The 24,964-nt window shown below is 34.7% G+C and overlaps 1 protein-coding gene, 1 long non-coding RNA gene and 1 pseudogene across 7 annotated transcripts; all 3 read left to right on the top strand.

The window, feature by feature from the left end:
• Window positions 1–2,471: 2,471 nt before the first annotated feature.
• On the top strand, window positions 2,472–4,338 carry LOC139885542 (uncharacterized). 2 transcript variants are annotated; one of them, XR_011771975.1, is made up of 4 exons: window positions 2,472–2,607; window positions 2,711–2,817; window positions 2,932–3,321; window positions 3,406–4,338. It is a non-coding gene; the product is annotated as an uncharacterized lncRNA (long non-coding RNA). The 2 variants fall into 2 exon arrangements; XR_011771974.1 differs by having other exon boundaries at window positions 2,932–4,338.
• Window positions 4,339–14,064: 9,726 nt separating this feature from the next.
• On the top strand, window positions 14,065–24,373 carry LOC139885541 (nucleotide pyrophosphatase/phosphodiesterase-like). Of its 5 annotated transcripts, XM_071869295.1 has the most exons (12): window positions 14,065–14,304; window positions 14,400–14,559; window positions 15,237–15,282; window positions 15,547–15,598; window positions 15,736–15,795; window positions 15,885–15,990; window positions 22,854–22,901; window positions 22,976–23,035; window positions 23,143–23,213; window positions 23,519–23,621; window positions 23,704–23,855; window positions 23,995–24,151. In XM_071869295.1, exons 9-11 carry the CDS (start codon window positions 23,149–23,151, stop codon window positions 23,836–23,838), a joined length of 303 nt encoding a protein of 100 aa, XP_071725396.1. In that variant the 5' UTR covers window positions 14,065–14,304; window positions 14,400–14,559; window positions 15,237–15,282; window positions 15,547–15,598; window positions 15,736–15,795; window positions 15,885–15,990; window positions 22,854–22,901; window positions 22,976–23,035; window positions 23,143–23,148; the 3' UTR covers window positions 23,839–23,855; window positions 23,995–24,151. The 5 variants fall into 5 exon arrangements, with proteins under 5 accessions (XP_071725396.1, XP_071725398.1, XP_071725399.1 ...); XM_071869297.1 differs by lacking the exon at window positions 23,995–24,151 and adding an exon at window positions 24,245–24,373 and having other exon boundaries at window positions 14,400–15,282; XM_071869298.1 differs by lacking the exon at window positions 23,995–24,151 and adding an exon at window positions 24,237–24,346 and having other exon boundaries at window positions 14,400–15,282.
• LOC139848344 (putative calcium-transporting ATPase 11, plasma membrane-type) lies at window positions 24,033–24,964 on the top strand (annotated as a pseudogene).

Genomic DNA, 24,964 nt, shown 5'->3' with positions numbered 1-24,964 from the left:
GTAGGTTGACGAAAAATCTAGAAAAGTCATCTCTAAAATCAGCAGGAAATCCACGGACCTCAGCATCAAACAGGGTCGCCAAGTGGTCAGACTTATCCTAACCATGAGAGGATCTGTCTCGTAAAATAGGGAGGGCGCCGTGCAAATTAGCTTGATAAGACTAATGAATCAGACCCTCAGAAAGGATAATCTCCTAAAAGATTAAAAATCAGCTTTTAAGCCTGATATTACTCAATCCTTGAGATTGACCTTAAAGATTGAGAATTACAAACTCATGGAATTCAATGATATCTAAACTCGAGCTTGAACTAGAAAATATTTTGATCAAAATACAAACCGATTTGTTTTCTGAAAACCTATTTTTAATGCGTTCATTACCATTGAACGTAAAATCCTAGGAATTCACCTGGAATTCATTAGGTCACCTGAACCAAATCGGGTGTCAACCGTAAGAACGGTGGTTGCATAGCATGGTCGAAGACAGGACCTTGTGCCAGACCAAAAAATTATAGGGTGATCTTTACTATTGCTCCTACAAAGGATAGTAATAGCATCTGACACGTTTTTGGACCATAATCAAATGCATGTCATTAGACATTGCCTTAACAGTTGCCTGTTCAACGCTTTCCTTTACAACCGGACGGTAGTTTACCGAAAGGTAATATACGGAGCAAGTATACTGGACGTGTTGCTTTCCCAATACAAGGTTAGCAAGTGGGTGACACAAAACCGCAAGTTTTGAGCTAAAATTTTCAAATATGAAACCCACAAAACCCACAAAAACATTTTGCAACACCGGTGAAGGGTTATTCCGGAAAAATTTTCTAGGATAAAAACTAGATTGAATTTTCAAAAGATCAAATGTTTTCATAAAGATCCAATTTCCTAACGGATCTAAATTTTTATAGTCATGTGAGACTGTAAACCACATCGTTACTATCATTGTTCATAACCGCTGTATTGAAATCACTGATGTACAAAGTGTGAAGAATAAAGAAGTGATTCAAGTATGTTTTTATTTCAAAACTATATTGCTTGAGGACAAGCAACGCTCAAGTGTGGGAATATTGATAATGCTAAAAACGAACACATATTTCATAGCATTATCCCTCAAGAAAGACAAGATTTTAGTTGCAATTGTTCTATTTACAAGTGATATTCGTTTAAATAATAAAAGGTGAAGACAAAAGGCAGATTCGACGATTTGAAGACGTAAATGACCAAAAAGCTAAAAAGTACAAAGTACAATCCAAGTGATTCAATTTATTGATGAGAAACGTCTAAAAATGACAAGAGTACAAGTTACAAAACGCAAAGTACGCGATATTAAATCGTACGAAAGGACGTTCGAAAATCCGGAACCGGGACCTGAGCCAAGAAGAAACGCGCGACGCAACGGACCTAAAATTACAAGTCAACTATGCACATAAATATAATATAATATATAAATAATTCTTAAAATTATATATATTATATATATTTATTAAAACCGTCGGCAAATTAAAAGACAAAAATATGTGAGCTGGATCTGGTAGCCATGCGATCGCATGGGAAATAGGCATAAAACCCATGCGATCGCATGGATTACTGTAGCAGGCCAACATTCTATAAAAAGGCAGTTTGCTCGAGAGTTTTAGAGACCATATATTTTCTTTCTTACTCTGTAACATAAATATATATATTTATAATTTTAATTTTAATTTAAGTTTAATAATAATTGGGTTATTGTAAGAAATGTTTTACGGGTTTTAAGTCGGAACTCTGTCCGGGTAACGCTACGCGATAAATAATCACTGTAAGCTATGTTTTTCCTTTTTAAATTAATGTCTCGTAACTAAGTTATTATTATGCTTATTTGAGCCGAAGTAATCGTGATGTTAGACTAAAATATTAAGACGGGGTTATTAGATTTTGTACCATAATTAAGGTTTGGACAAAAGATCGACATTTGTGGACATTGGACTATGACTATTAATAGATAAGGGGTATTGTCTAATTGAGCGACAACTCATTGGAACCTGTCGAACCTATCTTCAAATTAGTTAATCTAATAATTATTAAAATGATTATGTATGTCCTATTTAGTGACGTTTATGCGACATCTTTTACGATCATTTAATTAATTATTCGGGTTGGGTAATTGATTATTCATTCTGATCAAGTGGGTAAATTAATATTCATATCTCATTAAAACAGAGGTGGATTACATACATTGATAATTGGTGTAATTGTTAACAAAGTATTAAAACCTTGGATTACGCGCAGTCGATAACCTGGTGTAATTATTAACAAATCAAACAATCCCTATATATATATATATATATATATATATACATATATATACATATATATACATATATATATATATATATATATATATATATATATATATATATATATATATATATATATATATATATATATATATATATATATATATATATATATATATCTTTGCTTATGTCTTTGATGAAAAATCACTTTTGATGGAAGTTTCTTGCATTATGTTCTGATTAAGAAACAAAAGCGAAAGCAGGTTTGAAGGCTCAAATGGATAAGTTACAACAAGAAAGAGACGAGTTTCAAAAGATGGTCATAGGAAATCAGGTGTCATATTCTTGTCATCTGCTTTGTAGTTAGTAGTTACTCTATTTTTGTCTTTGATAATGTTTATTTGTAAACACTTAAATGTTGACATGTGTCACTATAGCAAGTGTGAATCTAACATACACATGAGATGAAGAAAAAAGAAAAGGAGTACATTAAGTTTATACACATGAGATGAAGAAAAAAGAAAAGGAGTACATTAAGTTTCAGGTATGAATATGATACACTTTTTCTGAGCGGGCCATTCTTCTTTTCTTTACGCGGTTGCTTCTTATAATGACTGTATGATAGTGTAGATCATGCAAAGTATTAATGTTATTTCAGGAGAGGCTAAACCAAGTTACGGTGAAAAAAAAAAAGAAAGAATCGAGATCAACAACAACAGCAAACCCAATCCCAGATGAGTAGTGTATTGGGGAGGTGCGACGTAGACAATCCTTCCTCTATCCTAGAATAAAGAGAAGTCAATTCTCCATCCCTAGTGAAACACTCCAAGAGTAAAGAAGGTCCTCCCTTTCTCTGTTCGACGGATAAAAAGATTGTTTCCAAAAGGACCTTCGACCAAAAAGTAATATATATACACACGCATATAAAATAACAAATCAACAACAAAATAAAAAGAGACGTCATGAAAATGGTAGAATCAAATTTCTGTGGGTTTCAGATCATGCCTGAAATTTAATTTAGGCTTTAAGCGAAAATCATGAACTTAAGGTAATTGATGACTATTTTTGACATGTGCAAAGACATATAGAAATTAAGTTGTCTGTTTCTTACTTGTATTCTTCCTGCCAACAGAAAGAAGGACGACAACGTGGGACTTGGAACGGAAAAATGACTGACAAGGATTTTTATAAAATAAAAATTGTATGTTGTATTTATTTATAATAATTTGATTCAAAATAGATATAACCAACCATAAACTATTCTAGGTGGATGCATACAAAGCAAAAAAATCAAGAATTGGTAAGTGAAGAATGTGGTTGGAAACGTGTTCACGGGATGTTTTCCGCCCACCTAGCAATATGGTCTTGCTATCCGCACTTATTGGTACTGTTGCCCAATTGGCGATATTCATACTTCTTGTTATCTTGCGTGGATACACTAGAATTCGGTTTCTTTGTAGAGTGATAAGAATCGTTTCAGGAAAGTAAGATCCTTAAACAGTCTTCGTATACCACATACTATTTGTTTCAATTAAGTAATCCTTTCTATTACGGTGGCATAACCCAATTACTTGATGGGTGGTTTGCACTATATATTTTTACTCCACCAAATGCATTAGATATTGTTTACTTTAATTGAAACAGGATACGCCAGTTAATTATTATGATTAGAAGTTGAATAATTTTGTTAGAGAGTTCATTCAAACAGTTTTTTTGTATAAGTGGAGTATACTTTTGTTTTAGGGAGCATCCGAAGTATTCATTGTTACAATGTTTGTAGTTTCTTACGCTCGCACCTCTTTTGTTTTCGAATATGTGAATGGACGAATGTGTTCACGTAATGGTGGTAGTTGCTTTTTTTATACTTATTTGTTTAACATTGTATTTATGTTTTGCTAGAATTTGTTATATATATTAGGAACAGTTGGATAATGACAATGATCCTAACAACTTCACTTTTCCCATTTTTACGGTGTTTTGAATACGGTTGCCAAAGAAACGGAATCCTAAAGCAACATAAAAATAGGAAAAATGAAGCTATTAGGATCATTGTCTTTATCCAACTGTTCAGCATAGGATCATTGTCTTTATCCAACTGTTCCGCATGATATATTGAAAAAAATTAGCAAAATATAAATAGAATGATAAACAGATAAGTATATAAAAAAAGCTCCTATCACCATTACGTGAATACATTCGACCATTCACATATCCAGACACAAAAGAGATGAGAGCATAAGGAACTACAAACGTTGTAACGATAAATACTTCGGAGGTTTCCTGAAACAAAAGTATACTCCACCTACACGCAAAACTGTATGAATGGTCTCTTTGACAAAATTAGTCAACTTAGTCATAACCCATAACGATTAACTGATATACCATGTTTCAATTAGAGTAAACTATACTTAATGCATTCAAACAGGTGGAGTAAAATATATATTGCAAGCCAACCCATCAAGTAAATGGGTTATGCCGCCGTTAATGGAAAGGATTACTTAGTTGCAACAAATAGTATGTAGTATATGAAGATGATTTAAGGATCTCACTTCTTTCTTAAACGATTCATATCACTCACCAAAGAAATGGATTTGCAATGTTTCCAAGCAAGATGACAAGAAGTATGAATATCGTCAATTAGGCACCAATACCAATAAGTGCGAATAGCAAGACAATATTGCGAGATGGGCGGAAAACATCCCCATGAACACGTTTCCAACCAGATTCTTCATTTACCTATTCTTGATTTTTTGCTTCTTATGCATCCACCTAGAATAGTTTATGATTGGTTATATCTGAGCTGAATTAAATTATTATAAATAATTACAATGTACAATTTTTTTATGAATAACCTTGTCAGTCGTTTTTCCGTTCCAGGTCTGGCGTTGCCGTCTGTCTTTCTATTGGCAGGAAGAATGCATGTAAGAAAAAGACTACTTGATTTCTATACGTCTTTGCAACTGTCAAAAATATTTATCAATTACCTTAAGTAAGTTCATGATTTCCATTCGTAAATTGATTTAGCCTCTCCTGAAACAATCATTAATACACGCATGATCTACATTATAGTCCATATCATAAGAAGCAACCAAGTAAAGAAAGAAGAATGCCTTTTTCAGAAAAGGTGAATCATATTCGTACTTGCTATTTAATGTACTTTTCTTTTTTCATCATCTCATGTATATGTTGTGTTCTCACTTGCTTTCGTGACACAACATGTCAACATTATAAGTACAAGTCCAAGGTTGCAAAAGACGTGAGACGGGGTCGAGACGGTCGGGTCCTAAAAAGGTCGAGACGGACGTTGACCAAAGTTGACTTTTAAATATAAATGTATATATGTGTGTATATATTTTAAAGCTAAAAACTTTAATTGACTAATTTGTACCCTTATTCGCTATCACCGTTAATATAATACAAAAAACTTAAACTAAAATACGACAAATTTGACTGATTTTACTGACTTTCTGGCTTTTCCGAATTTTGAGAGCCTTTGACCTGATTTTTTTCAACTTTGACCCGAATTTTGACCCCTGACTATCATATTAGACGGTTTTCTTCGAGACGGGACGGGCTAGTGACCAAACCGTCCCAACGGGCGTCGCAACGGCTCGAGACGGGGTGTTTTGCAACAGTGAGCACAACAACAACAAAAATCAATCCCACATGTGTGGGATATGGGGGAGGTAAGATGTAGACTATTCTTGGCCTATCCTAGAATAAAGAGAAGACTTTCTCTACTCTTGAGGTGTAAGACATTTCTCCACCCAGAGTGATACACCTCAAGAGTAGAGAAAGTCCTTCCTCTCTATGTTCTACTGATAGAGAGATTGCTTCTGAATGGACCTCCAGTCAATAAGTAGGTTAAAAAAAGTGTGAGACGCCATGAAAATGGTAGAATTAAATTTTCATGGGTTTTAAATCTGCCCGAAGTTCAATTTAGGCTTTAAGCAACAATCATGGCGACATTCATACTTCTTATAATTGTTTACAAAATTACACGTTATCAAAGACAAAATAAGAAGAGTAATTTGACGAGTATATGACACCTGATTTCCCATGACCATCTTTTGAAACTCGTCTATTTCTTGTTGTAACTTCTCAGTTTGTGCCCTTTCGCTTTTGCTTCCTAATCAAAACATAATGCAAGGAATATCCATCAAAAGTGGTATTTCATCAAAGACATAAGCAAATATATATAGGGTTGGGTTCATTTGAGAACACTAGCAAACTTGAGACCATTTGTGAATACGTTTTAAACGAGGTGTGATTAAATATATGGAATTCCATTCACATGAGAGCTAATCTCGACCATTCATTTAATCTTCTAGAGGTCTAGAATTTTGAGCTTTTATGAAGCCTAAAATGAACTTCCATATATATATATATATATATATATATATATATATATAGTTGCTATTTTCCTGTCTTTTGCACACAACTGTGACTCTAGCCTTGACATATCTGAAAGTCTCGAAGAACACTCAAATATAGAAACATTAGTGAATGTATCACAAAATAAACTCTCAAACAACCCTAAGCTTAGTCTCACACTATAACATGTAACACTTTTAAAATACCATAAAAGAAGTTTATAGTAACATGATTTTGGGTTGTTTTGTAAATGTTGTAACTTGTGGGTGTATAGTGTAAATATGCATGGACGGGTTTTAATCCTCAAAACAGATCTGGAACTTTAGTTTTCATCTTCATTCTTCAACAAACACCTCAAGGTTTTAGTGAGAGATTCTAGAGAGTGGAAGCTCTAGAGGAGAAAGAAGATGCTGATTCTTGCCCAAATCGGAGCCTATTTCTTGTGTAGGTTAAGTTTGGTTTTAGCACCTAAGGTAATCTCTAATTCGAGTCTTTAATGTTTGATTTTGATTTAGGGCTATGGTTTGGGTTGGTGGTGTATTATAAACCCCATTTTCTTTGAAATTTGGGGTTTTGGTACAAGTCTGGGTATGTAAACCCTAATGTTATGGGTTAGGGTTTGATGACGAATTTGGAAAAATTGGTCTTGAATTTTAGCTGTTATTCACTTGTAAACTTGTGTGTTGATGTGTAAGATGTTCATAAGAACATGCTTTGAGTCAAAATTTGGATATTGGCTTTCAAAGGGTCAATTTGGGTATTGTGACTTGTTTTTGGTAATTAAAGTACTTAGGTACTTAGACTTGTGTTAATTGGTTTCTTTAACTATACTCACTAGTTAATGGTGATTATGGACTAGACTTGACTTGTTTTGGGAAGTGCAATTTGGGTCAAATTGCACTTGTATGAATTGGTGTTCAGAGGTGGTTAGTGAATAATCACTATCTAGTTAACAAGTATGGGTCGGGACCTAGATTTGGTCTATTGTGGGTTAAGTACAATATGTGTAAGATTGTACTTATTAGTGTGGGTTAGAATTACCTCTCGAAGTGGTAATTGGGTGTGCTTATTTAAGTGTCCAACTGGGCGGGTATTTGGTGAGTAATGTGAAATCCCTAAGCTAAGTGATGAGTGTGTCGGATTCTCTTGTAGAGAATGGGTTTTTATGTGTTTTGTATGCCTATGTGTTATATAGGTGATTACTAGCTCGAATGCGATTACGGAGATCGTGCTTACATGACACGTGCGCACGTTCCAAGGTGATTGGAATGATTATATATGTGTGTATATAAGTTGTTGGTGATGTGGTTAGTGTTATCCGTGCGTTGGATACATTTAATTCCGGGCGTTGTGGAGACCACATAGTATGATTGTGTTAATCCGTGCGATGGATTCACTTAACTCCGGGCGTTGTGGAGATCACATGGTGTAATGCAGCCGTGAGAAAAACAAACAAGCCCTACGGATTTGAAAATGTTAGGGTAGTTAAATGAGAAAGAGAATAGCAAAATTAAAATAGTAATGCAAGTCTCTCACATGTTTACCCTCACGTAAGATTAACAGAAGCTACTTCATGAGAAAAGTAAACAAAAGCTCTGACTTAGAAACTCGTGCCAATCTTTCATTCTTTTGAATTCCTCCGTCCGGTATCTTTCTGATCTCTTCTAACATTTATTTTCTTCTTATTCATTTGCAAGTAGCAACTCTTTTGTTACCACTTTTCTCTCTTTGAGCCGCCATCTTATTTCCTTCTTGCTACAACCGTCGATGATTTGTAGATCTTTTGTTGCTATCCTCTCCAACCACCGGCATCTCGCTGGTGGTTCGGATATACTTTCTTTCCGCCGTAATAAGGTTCAATGGCTCATGCCCTTGTTTCTCCGGCGTCGATCGGCCCGATGTTTTCTCTGGTCGCTCTAACGGCAACCAGGCGGCGATTCCGTGCCCTAGATGCTCGGGATCCGGGATCTGTTTGAGTTTTGGGGGTTGGTTTAGGGTTCAGTTCGATAGTGTTGACGGGGTGTGCTGCTGATCTCACTTTGACCGTTCCATCGCACCACCTTTATTATTCTTGGGTAGTTGTAGGCGGCGAGTTCCATCGGAACTCTACTGGTACTTTGGTCGGATTTAGGTTTTGTGGTGGGGTTGGGTGGGTTTTGGAGGGTTTGCGGTTCGCGTTTTGTTGAAACTCTGCTGATTTAGGTTTTGCGTTTGTTTGTCATTTGAATTGTATTCCTAAAGTGCCCACTCTGTATTCAATGTAGTCGTTCACTGTGTGTTTAGAACGAACAGACCTGTATGGGCATGTTTCTTCTCTAACTGTTTCTTTTAGTAAATTTTAGATATGACCCGTTTAACCTAAATCAACCCATTCGTATGTAAATGGGTTGAATTGTTGAAATTGCTATCTACAGACCATGTAATACCTATCTTGATAGCAAGTTATGATCCTTCCTTCACACAGATAAATCAAAAGGGACCAGACTTCTAAAATCTAAAACAAAGATTATAGTAAAGCACTGTGGCTAGTCCTTAGTTTGATCCACCATATGGATTACTACGAAGCCATACAAATGTAAGTCCTTTTACCAATAGCAATCCTAAGATCTGATAATGATTGTAAGAAACATGCTTGATCAAGTGGTAACTGTCTGGTAATACCGTAAGACCATGGGCCAAAGTCAAAAATGCTGAACATAAGCATAGAGCATGTAGTAGGTCACCCATGGTAGCTGCTTACCAATCGTACATTAGGAATGTGTATCATTATTGAAAAGGCTGAATTTGATGCAACAAAAGGACACATAATATTTACTAAAATAATACTGTAGATGCAAACAAAAGGTTTGAAAGGATGAGAATTACGATTTGTGTAGTAAAACTGAAGATATTAAAAACAAGTAGTCTTATATTTTTAGTTTGAGAACCTCGAGCCACGTCTTCTTTTGGAGATGTGACTTCAGACATAAAACATCATAGAAAAAACAAACAACACCACATTGTTTTCTTTTCTAAGAATTCTATTACGTGCCATTTCTAAGAGGATAACCGAGAAAGATTTGTAACATGTTGAGGTTCTATGTTGTGACTTTCAAATATTGTACACTTTTAAGTGATCAATGATTTGTTTGGAGAAATGGTAAAAGGGGCTGCTGCTATTGAAGACGCTCACCAAAGGGACCCACTAGAATGGGGTATGGCCGTATGGGTTCGGCGGCTAGTGGTGTTATTTATATTATGTTCCGTAATTATTAAGAGAAGAAATAACTCGCTGGAAAGTTGTGAAATTGTTACTCATTCAGATTCAATAAGAATATACAATTATACATACATCCATAAATAAATAAATGTAATTGACAAAAGTTTTTGACAATTAAAATACCCAGTTCACCACAAACCTTAAAGGTTTAAGCTAAATGAAGACTTGCAGGTTGCAACTTTTGTAGAGGTATTAAATATTTTAATCTACATCTACGCTAGTATAAAATAAAGTATAAAATACTGTATAAAACTAGCATAAAATTAAGGTTTTATTGTATACTTTTCTAATAAAAAGTGTTGTAAACCATCCAGGCATAGCCTGGATGGCCACCGACACTTCCAATGAAGGGAGCCACCCGGGTTCGATTCTTGGCACTGCCATCTCGTTCAAAAAGGGAGCTCACCTGAGGTTGCTTTACCTGGTAACCGTGAGGGTCGGCTTGTAGTTTACCCGGTGGTTTACTCGCTGCGTTGGGGCCAATGTGCCTGTTTCGTAGTTGGGGTTCCACCGTTACCAAAAAAAAAAAAAAAAAAAGTGTTGTACAATTGACATGCAACTCGATGCACCACATTTAAGAATTAAAGAATAATTCTAACGAAATGATGTGTTTACATTTTTTCCCTGGAAGGTGGAAACTGAGAACTATCGTTTGACTTTCATCATTGACTTCAAGCCAGTTTTGACCTTCAATTCTTCCCTTTTGGAAGACCATATTTCACTTTTCTATCCTCCTTTTCTTAGATAATAAATGGAACGAGTATTTTCCTTCTCACGACTTGACCGTGTTGTAACGAATATTACTTTTTAATATTTTTTAAAATATCGGTAGTTAGTGACTGATGAAAAGTTGTACCTGTATGCAATAAGATATAGTCCGTTTAAAATTTATAAATGCATAATCATCACTAGCTTCAAGTTTATTTGTATGATGACGATTGACAATAACTTAACTCTATAAATATTTGAGTATGTTCTTGGTTGGATTTGCAAAACATGGAGGTTTTGGGGTAAAATCTAGAGTTTTTTGAGCAAAATTTGAAGATTTTTGGGCAAAATACGAAGGTTTTTGAGCAAAATATGAAGCATTTGGGGCAAAAAAAAAATTTCCACCGGAGACAAAATCGAAAAACTAAAAAAATTTGCACTAAAAATTGCAAATTCACTGGGGTGAACGCCCCCCTCTGCCCCTACATAGGTCCGCCCATGACTGAGTGGTATAAGTTATGGATTAAATTTTAGTCCTAGTTGACGCAGTGGAGGTTTTCTCCAGAATTCTTTTGTGATGAATAAATGTGTATGCCCTAAGTTACTCGGGGTTTAATCCAAAGCACACCAGTTTTCTCCTAACACGTGTGTGGGTGACAAAAGAAAGTATTTGATGTCGAAATAGCCGTTCAAAAAAAAAGTATGCATCATATTATATACATGTCATTAACTTTATTTTAGCTTGATGGTTCATGTAGTTTTCACTAATTAGGGTGTTGATATATTTCACTAACGATTGTTAAAAAAAATTACTCCGTATATCAAATTTTGACACATGTATTGCATGTGAGGGAAGCTTCATCATTATGCCTCGGTAAATATGAGCATGTATGAATGTCATTTCTGTACACCAACTTATTATTCAATCAGGGTGTTACACGCAAATCTTAAATACTCCAGGGATCGATTTAGCGATAGTACTAGCTTAATAACGACACATATTTATTGAATAATTATTAAATTAAATATTACTCCGTATAATAATAATAATAATAATAATATTTTCTGGCCTACGGAGGACCCTCGCAGTAGGCGTCTTTCCTCCTAATATTGCACTGGTGATGCAAAGGGTGACCAAGTCCATTGCGCTTATGGATAAGGTTGCTAAGCTTGATGATCCTCAGTGTGAGTTGTTGTTGCTTAGGGCATGTATGGGAGTTTCTAAACTCTACTTTTCCTTGCGTATTTGTCCTCCTAGTATATTTGAGGCGGCTCAACGCGCTTTCGATGGAGCCCTTCGATCTTCCTTGAAGCGTATTGTTACTGCTTCCGGGCCTGGGTTTGGTGATTGGCAGTGGCAGCTTGCTACCTTGCCATTTGCATTTGGAGGGCTTAGTGTTTATTCTGCGGGAGATCAGAGCCGGCCCAATGGGTAGTACAATGTGTACATTTGTACAGGGCCCATGTATTTTAGGGGCCCAAAACTACTTGCAAAACCAGGCCGGTTCATAAACACAAAGTGAGAGAGAAGAGAAACAAGGCTGAATGAAATTAGGACCAACATGTTATTTTTTTTAATATTAACCCAGGCAATTTGTATTTAAAGCGTATCTACTTTCCATTCACTACCGATGTGGGTTGATAAAAACCTTCAAAATATTTTGAGAACTGCAACATGATTGATTGTAAATTACATCAAAAAGTTCTAATGGTACAAGGATGCTGATAATGGAAATGTTTATGCAATACGAACTGTAGGTAAGTATCATCGTAGGTGTAAATCTAAAGTATCACAAATTCTTAAGTATACTCTCTCCATGTAAAGCTATCCTAAGTTCATTAATAGGAGTATAAAACTAGAGTCTTGTTAAGAATTAATATCCAATTCATTAAATGTTACTCATAAACTATATTATAACCTATATCCCTACAATTTTAATTCAACTGAACCATAAAGTAATAAAATATTAAATTGATCTAGCAAAATGGTAATAGTAAAAGGAATTTTAGAATCTAAAGGACTTTCAATACGTTATACATGGCATCGTTAATTTTCATTGATCTGTATTCATAGGGGCCTTTTTTTACCACCTCGCTCGGGGCACTGGAAAACTTAGGACCGGCTCTGCGGGAGATGTTCGTGGCTTTTGTGGCTTCTCGATTACAGTCTGCTGGGTTGCAGACCAAGCTCCTACGTCATGCGGGTATTGTTGGTCTTGGTCGTGCTTTTGAAGATGCATTGGGTCTGTTTAATAAAACAGTTGGGTTTGATATTTTAGGTAATCCGAGTGAGGTCGCTGCCCCAATACTCATGAAGAAATTGGCAGTTGTTTATTTCACAAAGGTTACCGCTTCTGCAGAATCCACTTTTTCGTTATCTCCCCGACAATCGGCCTTATGAAAATCATAGCAGGGTGATCACACCTCTGCTTGGCTAAGGGCAGTCCCTTTTTTGGGGTTGGGTCAGACGATGAACGCAAAGACTTACCGATGTGTGTTGTGCTACCGGTTGGGTGTTCCATTATTCTCTATCTCGACGGCATGCTCTGCCTGTTCTAGGGTTTTTACTGGGGATATTTTCGGGGATCACGCGGTGTCTTGTGCTGGTTTGGTGGGTATTAAGCATCGACATAATGTTGTTCGGGATTCCCTTGTTGATGTTTGTTATCGATCTGAGATTTCAGCGAGAAAGGAGGTTGACATTGGGTTGTCTGGAGGGAACGACAGGGCCCTCAGACCTGCAGATGTGTTAATTTATTCCTGGGAGCGTGGTCGCGATGTTTGTGTTGACTTGACAGGGTCTTCTCCTTTGACACAGCCTGGGCTTTCTGACTTTGTCCCTGGACGTGCTGTGGTTGATGCGGCTCGTCGGAAGCGGGTCAAGTACGAATCTAGCTGTCAGGCGATTGGTTATGGTTTCATTCCTTTCTCATTTTCTTCCCTTGGGGAATTAGAGAAGGAGGCTGTTTCTTTGCTAAAGCGGGTTCAGAAGAGTTCGATGGCGCAAGATATTGGTGCCGGTGCTGCTGCTCATATTTTTACTAGGATAGGTTTTGCTATCGCTAGAGGTGTGGGGCTCAGATTGTCTCTAGGCTTCCCACTAATTTTTTGTAAGTTTTAAAACTTTTAAGTTTATAATATAATAATAATAATAATAATAATAATAATAATAATAATAATAATAATAATAATAATTATTATTATTATTATTATTATTATTATTCTGTACCTTAAAAGAGGGTTTTTATTAGCTAATAATCATTTCTAAAAACCCCTTTCTAACCCTTAGATCAAAAAAAGACTCTCACATACCCCTTGATCTGATGGTTCAAAATGACCCCCTATTTATATTTATATTAGCTAATAAATCACTTTTGATTATTTAAACTGTCTAAAATGCCCTTTTAATTATAAAATAAAATACACGGAACAGGATTAACAAAGGGTGGGTTATGGAAGTTAAATTCATTCATGATACTCGGAGAAAACAAAAACCTAAATTCTCTCCAAATCATCGACACTTATCAACATCATCATCGAAAAGCAACACAACTCATCTCTTTTTCTTTGAATCGTGTTAGAATCGCATCAAGATCTGGCGGCAACTTAGGGTTTTCCCTGAACTCGCAGAAAACAAAATCCTAAATTTCTCTTTTTTGTTAGTGGCACCCATCCACAGCTACTCGCTGTGTAAGTAACTCCCCTGTTCCACATGAGACTGGTAAGTTATATGATTGTTCGGTTTATTGTTTGTTTTATATGTGTGTATGTGTTTGAATATGTAGGTAATTCGCACAATGTTATTAGTTCACTTACTTATGAATGTGAAAATTTTCAAACTTCTCCTGTTGTTGGTTCTGGATTTTGACAATTTCCGTTCGTGGAATCGAGTAGTCATTTGTCTGATTCTGTGCCCACCAATACTAGAGTCTTTCGACTGATAAGGTATGAAGATCTATTTCTCGTATTAATTTCATCATACATCAATTTGAGCGTACTTCGTGCAATTGTTTTGACCCTAATTTGATCTGTTCCCCTAATCCAGAAAATCAACCCATCATTGTTCACGAATCCAATTCCAGGTTAGTTGTTTGGTAAATTTTCTGATTTTGTTATTAAATATTCGATTTTTATTATAGAATCAATTCAGATTTGAAGTGGGTTTTCATCAATTAAATTAATTGATAGGTGAAATTTGCGTCACTTTTTTTTTTTTTCCTTCTCTGAATGATCAAGAATCCTTTTTATGTTAGTTACTTATGTAATTTTTAAGTTATAATTTTTATAATATAAGTTAGTTTAGGTATTAGCTGGGTTTGCATAAATCATGTTAATTGATTACTTTGTTTTGCTTTAATCAGTTTCTAAGAATCTCAATTTTAGGTTACTTTTTATTCGTTATGATACCAAATTTTGTATGTTTCAAATCGTTCATTATGGTTGTAATTCGTTTTATGGACTCAATTTGATGTTTAATCGTATTAGGTTTTTATTTGTGTATCAGGGGTAGGAGTCAAATTCGAGTTATTTATTCGGTTCAACGTATTATACTTTACATAAATATTTTTTTGCAGCTGTAAATTGATTTTGAAAAAATATGAATTTCTTTTACTCTTTAACAGGAATACAAGAATGGGAACTCCTCTTTTGCTTATGTTAAATATTGAGGTATGATATATGATACAGTATTTCTTTTATATGATATGAAGTCAGAGGGAACTTGATAAGCTTTTGTGGTTATTGAATTCAATAGAGTTGATGCATACTATTATGCTAATCATTTTGAATTTAATGTTAGTAGAAACATGAAGTCATGGAATTATATGTTCATTTGTGTAACTGTGTGGAGTGAATGTCTGAGCCTTTAAGTTAGTGAACTTCACTTACATATCATTCTTTTTACTGTTCATCTCATAATCTCATATTGAACAGGGGCGTGACGAATTTGTTATGGGAGAAGGGGATTGAGTTTTGTCATGATAAAGTATGTTATTGATACTTTAATAATTCTGATAGAAGTACCAGTGTACTACTTACTTAATATATGAAGCCATGGTTTTTTGCGAATCATTTTCCATTTTCGACTTGGTGACTAGAAATGGGGTGCTAATATTTACGCAGAAGTCTTAGGTGGAAGCTTTAGTTCTGATGCTTATCATATGACAAAGCCTCATCCTGAAGGTAGAAGAAACAAATATCTTTAACTATAATTATTACTTAAATGTAGTTGACCATTTATCAAACGAGTCATATGTATGTACAATTATTAGGTCTTGGTATCATATTATGCATGGAAAAGGCGTTATCGCATTCGGGGTAGCGAGGAAGATGTGAACTAAACTACTTAAACGCTCATGCAACAACAGAAGACATCAAGTATTACGCAGCTATTTTTAACACCCTGATTTTTTTTTAAATATCACAGCGGAAGACTTAATTTACATAAATACCCTTAGTTAATTACTTCTTTACAAACCACTGGTGTTACATCAAACGACTAGTTACATATTTATAAAAGTTAAGACATCAGAGTTCGTCTTGTCAAACATATCTTCAAACAACCACTTCTATCCCGAAACCCGCTAACATCCAAAACCTGCAAGGGAGGAGGTGAGGGGGTTAGCACAAGGCTAAGTGAATGGAATCATCTAACAGATCTAGCATACAGTACCAACTTGTACAACTACAGCAGCTACAACAATCAATAACAGGCAACCGGCAACTAACAACTAATCATCTGGCAACTAACAACTAGCAACTATCAACTGGCAACTGGCATCTAGCAACTAGCAACTATGCTCCAACTAGAGGACAGACGGCTTGTACGGGCACATGACCACTAGCTGATCAGTCTAGCGTCTACCGATAGTCTTTACTACTGAATCCCCAGTATAGTCATCCACACGCAGGTGATGCGTCGTTCAGCACTATACTCAACAAACAGTAGCCAACTAAACCCAACCACAGCTAGGTTGACCTCTCTGAGCTGAACCTAACAACTATAGGTTCCAACTGGCAACTACAACTTGTGCACACAACTGTTAAGCAACTATCACTACGGACAAATGTCACTATGACTAGCATGGCAACTCTACAGTGATCATTATTACAACATATCTACTAAGCATAGCAACTATAACAGTATAACATAGTAGCACAACTTGCTACTCTATACTACACCCGGAGATAATCTCACTAACCGATTACCAGCAACAGAAGGAACTCAGAATTCTAATCTTACTGAGCCTTTTCTTCGTCTTTATCACCTGAGAATAGACATAACACAGTCAGTAATCATGTCTTGATAACAACCCGACAACAAAACAACAACACCGATACCAACACTTAATCAATCTGACCTGTCAACCGTACAAGTGACACTCATCCGCACGTCTGAGAAACCTCAACCGTGAAGCGACCCGTCCTAATCCATAAGGACGAATACAATAACATATGGTTACATCGCGAGGTACTGACCTCTATATGATACATTTTACAAACATTTCATTCGTTTTTAAAAGATAAACTTTCATTACATTCAAAGTTGACAGGCATGCATACCATTTCATAATATGTCCCAACCTATAAATGACTTAATAATAATCTTGTACTCAATGATTTGAATGCAACGTCTTTTGAAATATTCCATGAATGACTCCAAGTAATATCTTTAAATTGAGCAAATGCACAGCGGAAGATTTCTTTAACACCTGAGAATAAACATGCTTTAAAGTGTCAACTAAAAGGTTGGTGAGTTCATTAGTTTATCATAATCGATCATTTCATCATTTTAATAGACCACAAGATTTTCATTTCCATTTCTCATAAATATACGTCACATGCATAGAGACAAAAATCATTCATATGGATTGAACACCTGGTAATCGACATTAACAAGATGCATATAAGAATATCCCCTATCATTCCGGGAAATCCTTCGGACATGATAAAAACGAATTCGAAGTACTAAAGCATCTGGTACTTTGGATGGGGTTCGTTAGACCCAATAGATCTATCTTTAGGATTCGCGTCAATTAGGGGTGCACTAATTCTCAAAATTAGTGATGTTCCCTAATTCTTAGGTTACCAAGCAAAAGGGGCATATTCGGCTTCGATCATTCAACCATATAATATAGTTTCGATTACTTGTGTCTATTTCGTAAAACATTTATATAAAAATTTCGCATGTATTCTCAGCCCAAAAATATAAAGGGTAAAAAGGTAAATGAAACTCATCATACTGTATTTTGTGGTTAAAAATACATATGACGTCATTGAACAAATATAGGGTTGGCCTCGGATTCACAAACCTATAACATTTGTATATTTATTTTTATTTTTTTTTTAACGGCAAGCTTGCATCAGCGTATCATTTATTTCAACGACACTCATCATTTGCACACACACACGCGTTCGGGCAGGAAACCCGAACTATATTACAAGGATCTGAACTTTAAACCATCCCGAGGGGCAGGCGGGTCGGATCTGGGTCCTGAATAGGTCGGTAAAACCTTCCCACGGGGCAACCCGACTTATGGTAAGTAAGCCTACCACGGGTATTTTTAAAGAGTGGGACTCGAACTTGAGTCTACTCTCCCCCTTGCCCTGGCCCCACCTAAGTGAAACCAAGGATATCATCATGCCAAGATGTTGATGATACATTTGTATATTTATTAATATACATAGTTGTAATCGAACAAACATATATGTATAAATTTATTAGTCATATCCTTTTTATATTAATAATATATATATGTTATTACTAGTGGTAATCTTACTAAGAATACTTTTGTTAATAATAATACTAATTCAAAAATGATACTAATACTATTATTAATTATAATAGTTTGTATTATTTTCATATTAACAATAATAATAATAATTCTACTCATATCAATGTTAATAATAATAATAATAACACTAATAATACCTAATGATATTACTTAATAACAAGAATGATAATAATGTTACTCATCATATTTATATTAACCTAATAATAATGTTACTCATCATATTTATATTAACCTAACAACAGCAGCAGCAGCAGCAACAGATTATACCTTAGAAACACTAAAAAGAGATAAACTGCCTGGGACGGGACTCGAACCCGAGACCTCTCGCTCACCCACTAACCTCCTAAACCATTCTGCCAATTTCGTTTTTCTGATTAAATTTATCCCCGAAATATATATAACCCGTGTTATGTTCTCCCATATTCATCATCTTCTTCCTCTCTTAAACTAATCTATTCATCACCATCTAACTATCATCAATCTCGGATCATCATCTCATCTTCCCATAATCATCATCATAACCGTATCATTTCGACATCATAACCTTTACCATGATTGTACACATATCATCATCATTATTATTTTAACATCACCATGATCATTCATTCCTGTTTCGTCATCAACCCGTATCATTATACATCATAACACCATCGTCACTTTCCAACTCATAATCATCATTATAACGAATCATCATCGATTTACCTCATATCATAATACCTATCGTCATCTTCATAATAATCGTAACCGTAAATCATCATCTATATCATCATAAATTAATTATTGTCATTGTCATTTCCTACGGTTCATCATCGTATCCTACATCCCTGGTCACGATACACCATTGAAGCAAAGCTAGCTGCAATAGCAGCACTCAACTCGAGCAGATAGAAGGAGAGCAGCTTAAACAAACTGCCCAATATTTAAATACATTTACGGCCCAAGGGGTACTCGTTTGGCCCATCAAGTGTATTCCTATATGGCCCGAGAAAGAAAAAAAATAACTTTCCAGCTAGTTACCTGATCGATCCTTTTTTTTTTTTTGTATAAGTGGAGTAGTTATTCTATCAAGTGGATGTCGGCCCAAAAATATGTTTAACTTGAACGATGAATGGAGGTGTGGTAGGGTTCGGCTAGGAATAAAACAACCAAAAAGAAAATCTAGTTGCTTGTATCCAGCTGGATCCCATCGACCAGCAGCTAAATAAATAATGGTGTTTGGTGTGGAATAAAAAGAGAAACAAAAAGAACCGATTGTTGCATCCATTATCATCATAAATATTGATTTCAAATTCTCATCAATTAATATCATCGATTGTTAATCATCATTGTTGTATCATCATTATAATATCACAGTACATGGCATCATCTCATGTATTTGATACTGTAATTGGAATTGGAACAGGAGAAGGAAAGAAGAAAAGATACGTAGTTGCAGCAGTAATATAAACGAGGGTTTGGGTGGTGGTTTGGTGATCATAGAAGTGAATTGGTGGTGGTCTGGATTTGAACAAACAGCAACTATGATGATGTTTTTCATATAGCTGCAGTAACGAACAAGGACATGGTGTTCTTGCGTGAGTTTAACCGAACTAAATGTAGACTTGGGTGCAGGCTGTAGTGGTGGTTTAAAGGTGTCAGTTAGAAACAGGAAACAGCCGGTATAGTAACATAAAAACATTGGAGGTTTAAGGTGATTCTTTGGTGGTGATTGTTCTCAGTCTAAGTAGAGGAGAGATGAAGTAGATGGTGGTTATACATAATCCATTGTAGCCGTATTGTTTTAAGGGTGTTGGAAGTTTGTGTGGTTTTTCTGTTTAATTTTTGAATTTACAGTGATAAATGAATTACTCTAAGTCATTTAGTGGATTGTACTAATTATAATTGTTCCTAATTTGTTTGCATTAGCTGGATTAGGTTGCGTAATCAAATCAGACAAGAAGTACTAGCACTGTGTATTAGATGAAATAAAAAAAATAAAATAGATAGGTACTCTCAACTGAATTCTTGGATGTTATGGTGATTTAATTCGTGATTGGTACTGGATTTAGAAATAGGAATCAATCATCTACAGTATGATAGGTAAGTGAAACTAATTCAGATTCTTATTTGATTCATATGAGGTCATATATATTAATAATTAATAATTAAATTTCTAATAATTTTAATAATAGAATTAATAATAATACTAATATTATCATAAAAAATGATTTTAATAAATTGTATTATTTTATGATAACTATAATAATGATAATAATAATAATTTATAATAATAATAATTCTTAATATTAATATCTAATAATAATAATACTAAAAATAATAATACTAATATTAATATCAAGTATATTGATAATTATGAATAATAATTTTTAATAATGATATAATAATAATAATAATAATAATAATGACAATGACAATGACAATGACAATGACAATGACAATGACAATGACAATGACAATAACATTATTATTGATAATAATAATGATAATACTAATCATAATAATGCTAATATTATTAATGTTTATATTATCAGTAATAATAATACAACTACCATTTATATATAACAAATTTACATCTATAGATTATTAGTAACACTAATATTAATATCAATATTGTAAGTAATAATGATTTTATTACAATAACTATTTATATGATTGAATCTACTATATTGTTAATTATGTACTATTTATATTGTATAATATCATAACTGAATATTTAATATTTATACATTTTATATACATTACAATATATTAGTTATTAATAGAAATCTTTTATATGTATATATATATATATATATATATATATATATATATATATATATATATATATATATACATAATTATTTACATATTGGTTCGTGAATCGTCGGGAATGGTCAAAAGTTATTTGAATATATGAACATAGTTCCAAAATTTTTCGAGACTCAACATTATAGACTTTGCTTATCGTGTCGGAATCATATAAAGATTGAGTTTAAATTTGGTCGGAAATTCTCGGGTCGTCACAAACCGTGCGGTTGACACCTCACTCGTACGTTTGGTCCTTGGCCAAATATCTAATTACACAACAGTAGATCCATACGGTTGACCACACGAGTGACATATGACTCACAACCATACGATCCAATTAGCAAATATAACAGTTCAAGTAACCACTCACTCGTGTAGTTCACCATGCGGTTGACCGCCTCAATCGTACGAGTGAAAGCTCACTCGTGCGAGTGAAGGCTCACTTGTGCGAGTGATAAGGAACATCATTAGCAACATGTAAATATATTTTCCAACCTATATTCATCATATATTCATTCATTCATAAGCCTATATCAAGAATTCAACCCATAATAACATATTAATGCATGCACACTAGACACACACGCTAATACCTCTATTTATGACCCAAATACATTTTGATATAGCTTCTAAATAGTTTACCATTGGAAAGGATTTTTCATTACGATTCCAATGATACTTGATTCATCAAAAATGGAGTTACGGTTTGAAAGTTATGACCAAAACAAGTTTCCACAAATCTGACCCTGTGCTCACACGTGTGAATGAGGCCTCACTCGTGCGAGTGAGTCCTCACACGTGTGGTTGACCCTCAAAAGTGTGGTCACTCGTACGAGTGACCTATTAAAAGTGTGGGTGCTGATGAACACCTACAGCTCACTGTTTTCGCGTTTTTTGACCCCAAAACATGATTTTTGCTCAATCTGATCATGAAACCACTTCAAAAACATCATATAACAACTATAAAACATATATCTAATAACAATTAACACTAACAAACACAATTCATCAAGATTCAAGCATCAAAACTCACTTTTGCTCAAGAATACAAAAACCCATTTAATCAAGAATTCAAGCAACAATTCAAGCAAGCTAACCTGGATTATTGATCACAAGGATGATAATAATCACTCCTTAATGCTTCTTGATCCAATTCTAGCTTAGATTAAATTAGGGTTTCAAGTAGTGAGAAATTAGGTACGGGGTGTTTGTTTGGAAGGTTCAAGAAAATGAGAGAAAAGGCAGGTCTCAAGCTTATATATTTAAGTTAATACACAATACCCCATCACACACGGGTATTTATCAGTTATCTGAATTCTTTCGTACCTCGTTAGGAGGCCCTAACGGAGTCCAAATTCAATAAACGAACATGTTCTGTGACCCTTGCCACAAACTGGTCTTAACCAAACAATCAGATACTTAAAAAACATACAATTATAAAAATCACTTTTAATAACACTTAAGGGCAAAATAGTCTATTTCAACTAGGCCCAAAACGCGGGTGTTACACTATTGTTCGTCATTTTGACCAGAATCAGGAGGAGATGGTGACGTGAACAATACACTTACTTGCAATAATCATTTGGTTTTGTAATCTTTGTTTTTCTTTTTAATTTTTTTTGCTGTAGTTGAGGATTAACTTTACAAAATCTATGATAGGTCATCTTATGGGAGCTGCTAGTGCAGTTGAAGCCATTGCAACTATAGGTAATGAATAATCAGTTTGTCCTTGCAACTTTTAACAAATTTACATATGATTGTGGTTTTGGTTTGTTATGCAGACGTTGGGAACATGTTAGGTACATCCGAATATTAATCTGGATAATCCAAAAAAAGATGTGGTAAGATTGTGACTATACAACTTAATATCAGTTGCATACATATTATATTAATGCATTAATGGTACCAAAATTAACTAACAGTAATACTTCTATTTAAAACTTAACAGGACATTATGTTTCTAGTGGGACAAGAGAATGAAAGACTTGATATCAAGGTGTTCCTATTGAATTCATCCGGGTATGTTTATAGTCTATTCCTTCCCATTGATCAACGTTTTTAATTTCCAATTCATAGTGAAACCAATTTCAATATAAACTAATAGCACTGAAATATTTATTTGAAACACAAGGTACAAATTTACCAAGTCCAGCAAAAGTTTTGGGTTGGCATGATCCAGGCTACATTTATTCATCAGTTATGATAGGGCTCCATCCTACTACACAATATCCATACATATTTGGAACGTCACACACTCACACACCTTTTTGTCTTTAAAGCAATCTTTCTTCAATCTTTTTTCATCGTTTTCCCCATATTTTTAGTGATTCGTTTGGATGGAGCGATAGAACTAACCTCCAAACTCCACCTACATATGGTGACATGGGAAAGGCTCCTCATGATGCTTTCAAGGAGAACTATATACAGGTAGTCTACCTATATATATTGTAGCTACATTTTTTATGTCATCGTGATTTGATAATAATTTTTTTACTGGTTATTATTGTAGCATGGATCTCTCTATGTCATGGAGTTGATTGCAAAAGAAGTACTGAATGGAAGCAAAGATGTAATATTTCATATCGGTGACATAAGCTATTCTAATGGATTTCTGGCTAAATGGGATTACTTTTGCATCTCTTAAGCCCCGTTGCTTCTAAGGTATGTTACATGACAAAAATTGAAAACCACGAAAGGTATTTTAAATCACGTATAAAAAAGTGTGACAATTTGGGTTGGGTCGTGTTGGTATGTCAAAATTTATCCATCCCAAACCCATTTCTTTTCGTGTATGTTTCAGGTGTGTTACGTTCATACAAAGTAGGGATGTATTAGAAGATGTGTCTACAAACTATTTTACAACTTAAAGATTTAGACAAAGAGAAGAAAAAGATTTTGCCATGTAACAAGAGACGAGTCTCGAAAAATGGTCTCGGTTTATTAATTAGTTGTAGGAGACCCTGTACATTTATCAATCGGTGATCAAGTTCCTGCTGACAGGATATTTATATCGTTATACAGTTTGTTAATCGATGAATCTAGCTTAACAGGTGAACCAAAAGTTGTGCATATAAACGAAGAAAAACCGTTTCTTCTCGGTGGACGTAAAGTGCGAGACGCGCCGAATAAAATGCTTTTTGCAGCGGTTGGTATGAGAACCAAATGGGAAAAATTAAAGGAAACATTAAGTGAAGGAGAAAACGAGACGCCATTGCAAGTGAAAGTAAACAGTCCATACTATAATTGGTAAAATCGGGTTAGTTTTTGCTGTGTTGACTTTTCTTGTGTTGACTATTCGGTTTCTCGTTTAAAAAGGTACGAGACATGAGCTTTTGAAGTGGAGCTCTGTTGATGCATTGAGCATGTTAGACTTTTTTGCGACTGCGATAACGATTATCGTTGTTGCAGTGCCTGAAGGACTACCGTTAGCTGTCACATTAAGTCTTGCTTTTGCGATGAAAAATTAATCGACGATAACGCACTTGTACGACATCTATCCGCTTCTGAAACGATGGGTTCTTCAACTTGCATATGCACTGATAAAACCGGGACGTTAACAATCAATCATATGGTGGACAAAATATGGGTGTCTGGTAAAGCGAAAAACACCAAATCTCTGAATTTACCCGAAAACTTATCAAACATTCTATTACAGTGTATATTTGAATGTACAGGTTTCGAGGTAGTTAAAGATACAAACGGTAAAACTTCTATTTTTAGGCACTCCAGCTGAACTGGCAATATTGGAATACGCTTTACTTTTGAGTTGA

The sequence above is a fragment of the Rutidosis leptorrhynchoides genome, chromosome 1, assembly GCF_046630445.1.
Source record: "Rutidosis leptorrhynchoides isolate AG116_Rl617_1_P2 chromosome 1, CSIRO_AGI_Rlap_v1, whole genome shotgun sequence".
Taxonomy (NCBI): Eukaryota; Viridiplantae; Streptophyta; class Magnoliopsida; order Asterales; family Asteraceae; genus Rutidosis; species Rutidosis leptorrhynchoides.
The sequence above is the reverse complement of the archived record's forward strand: the minus strand, read 5'-3'. Positions and strand labels throughout refer to the sequence as shown.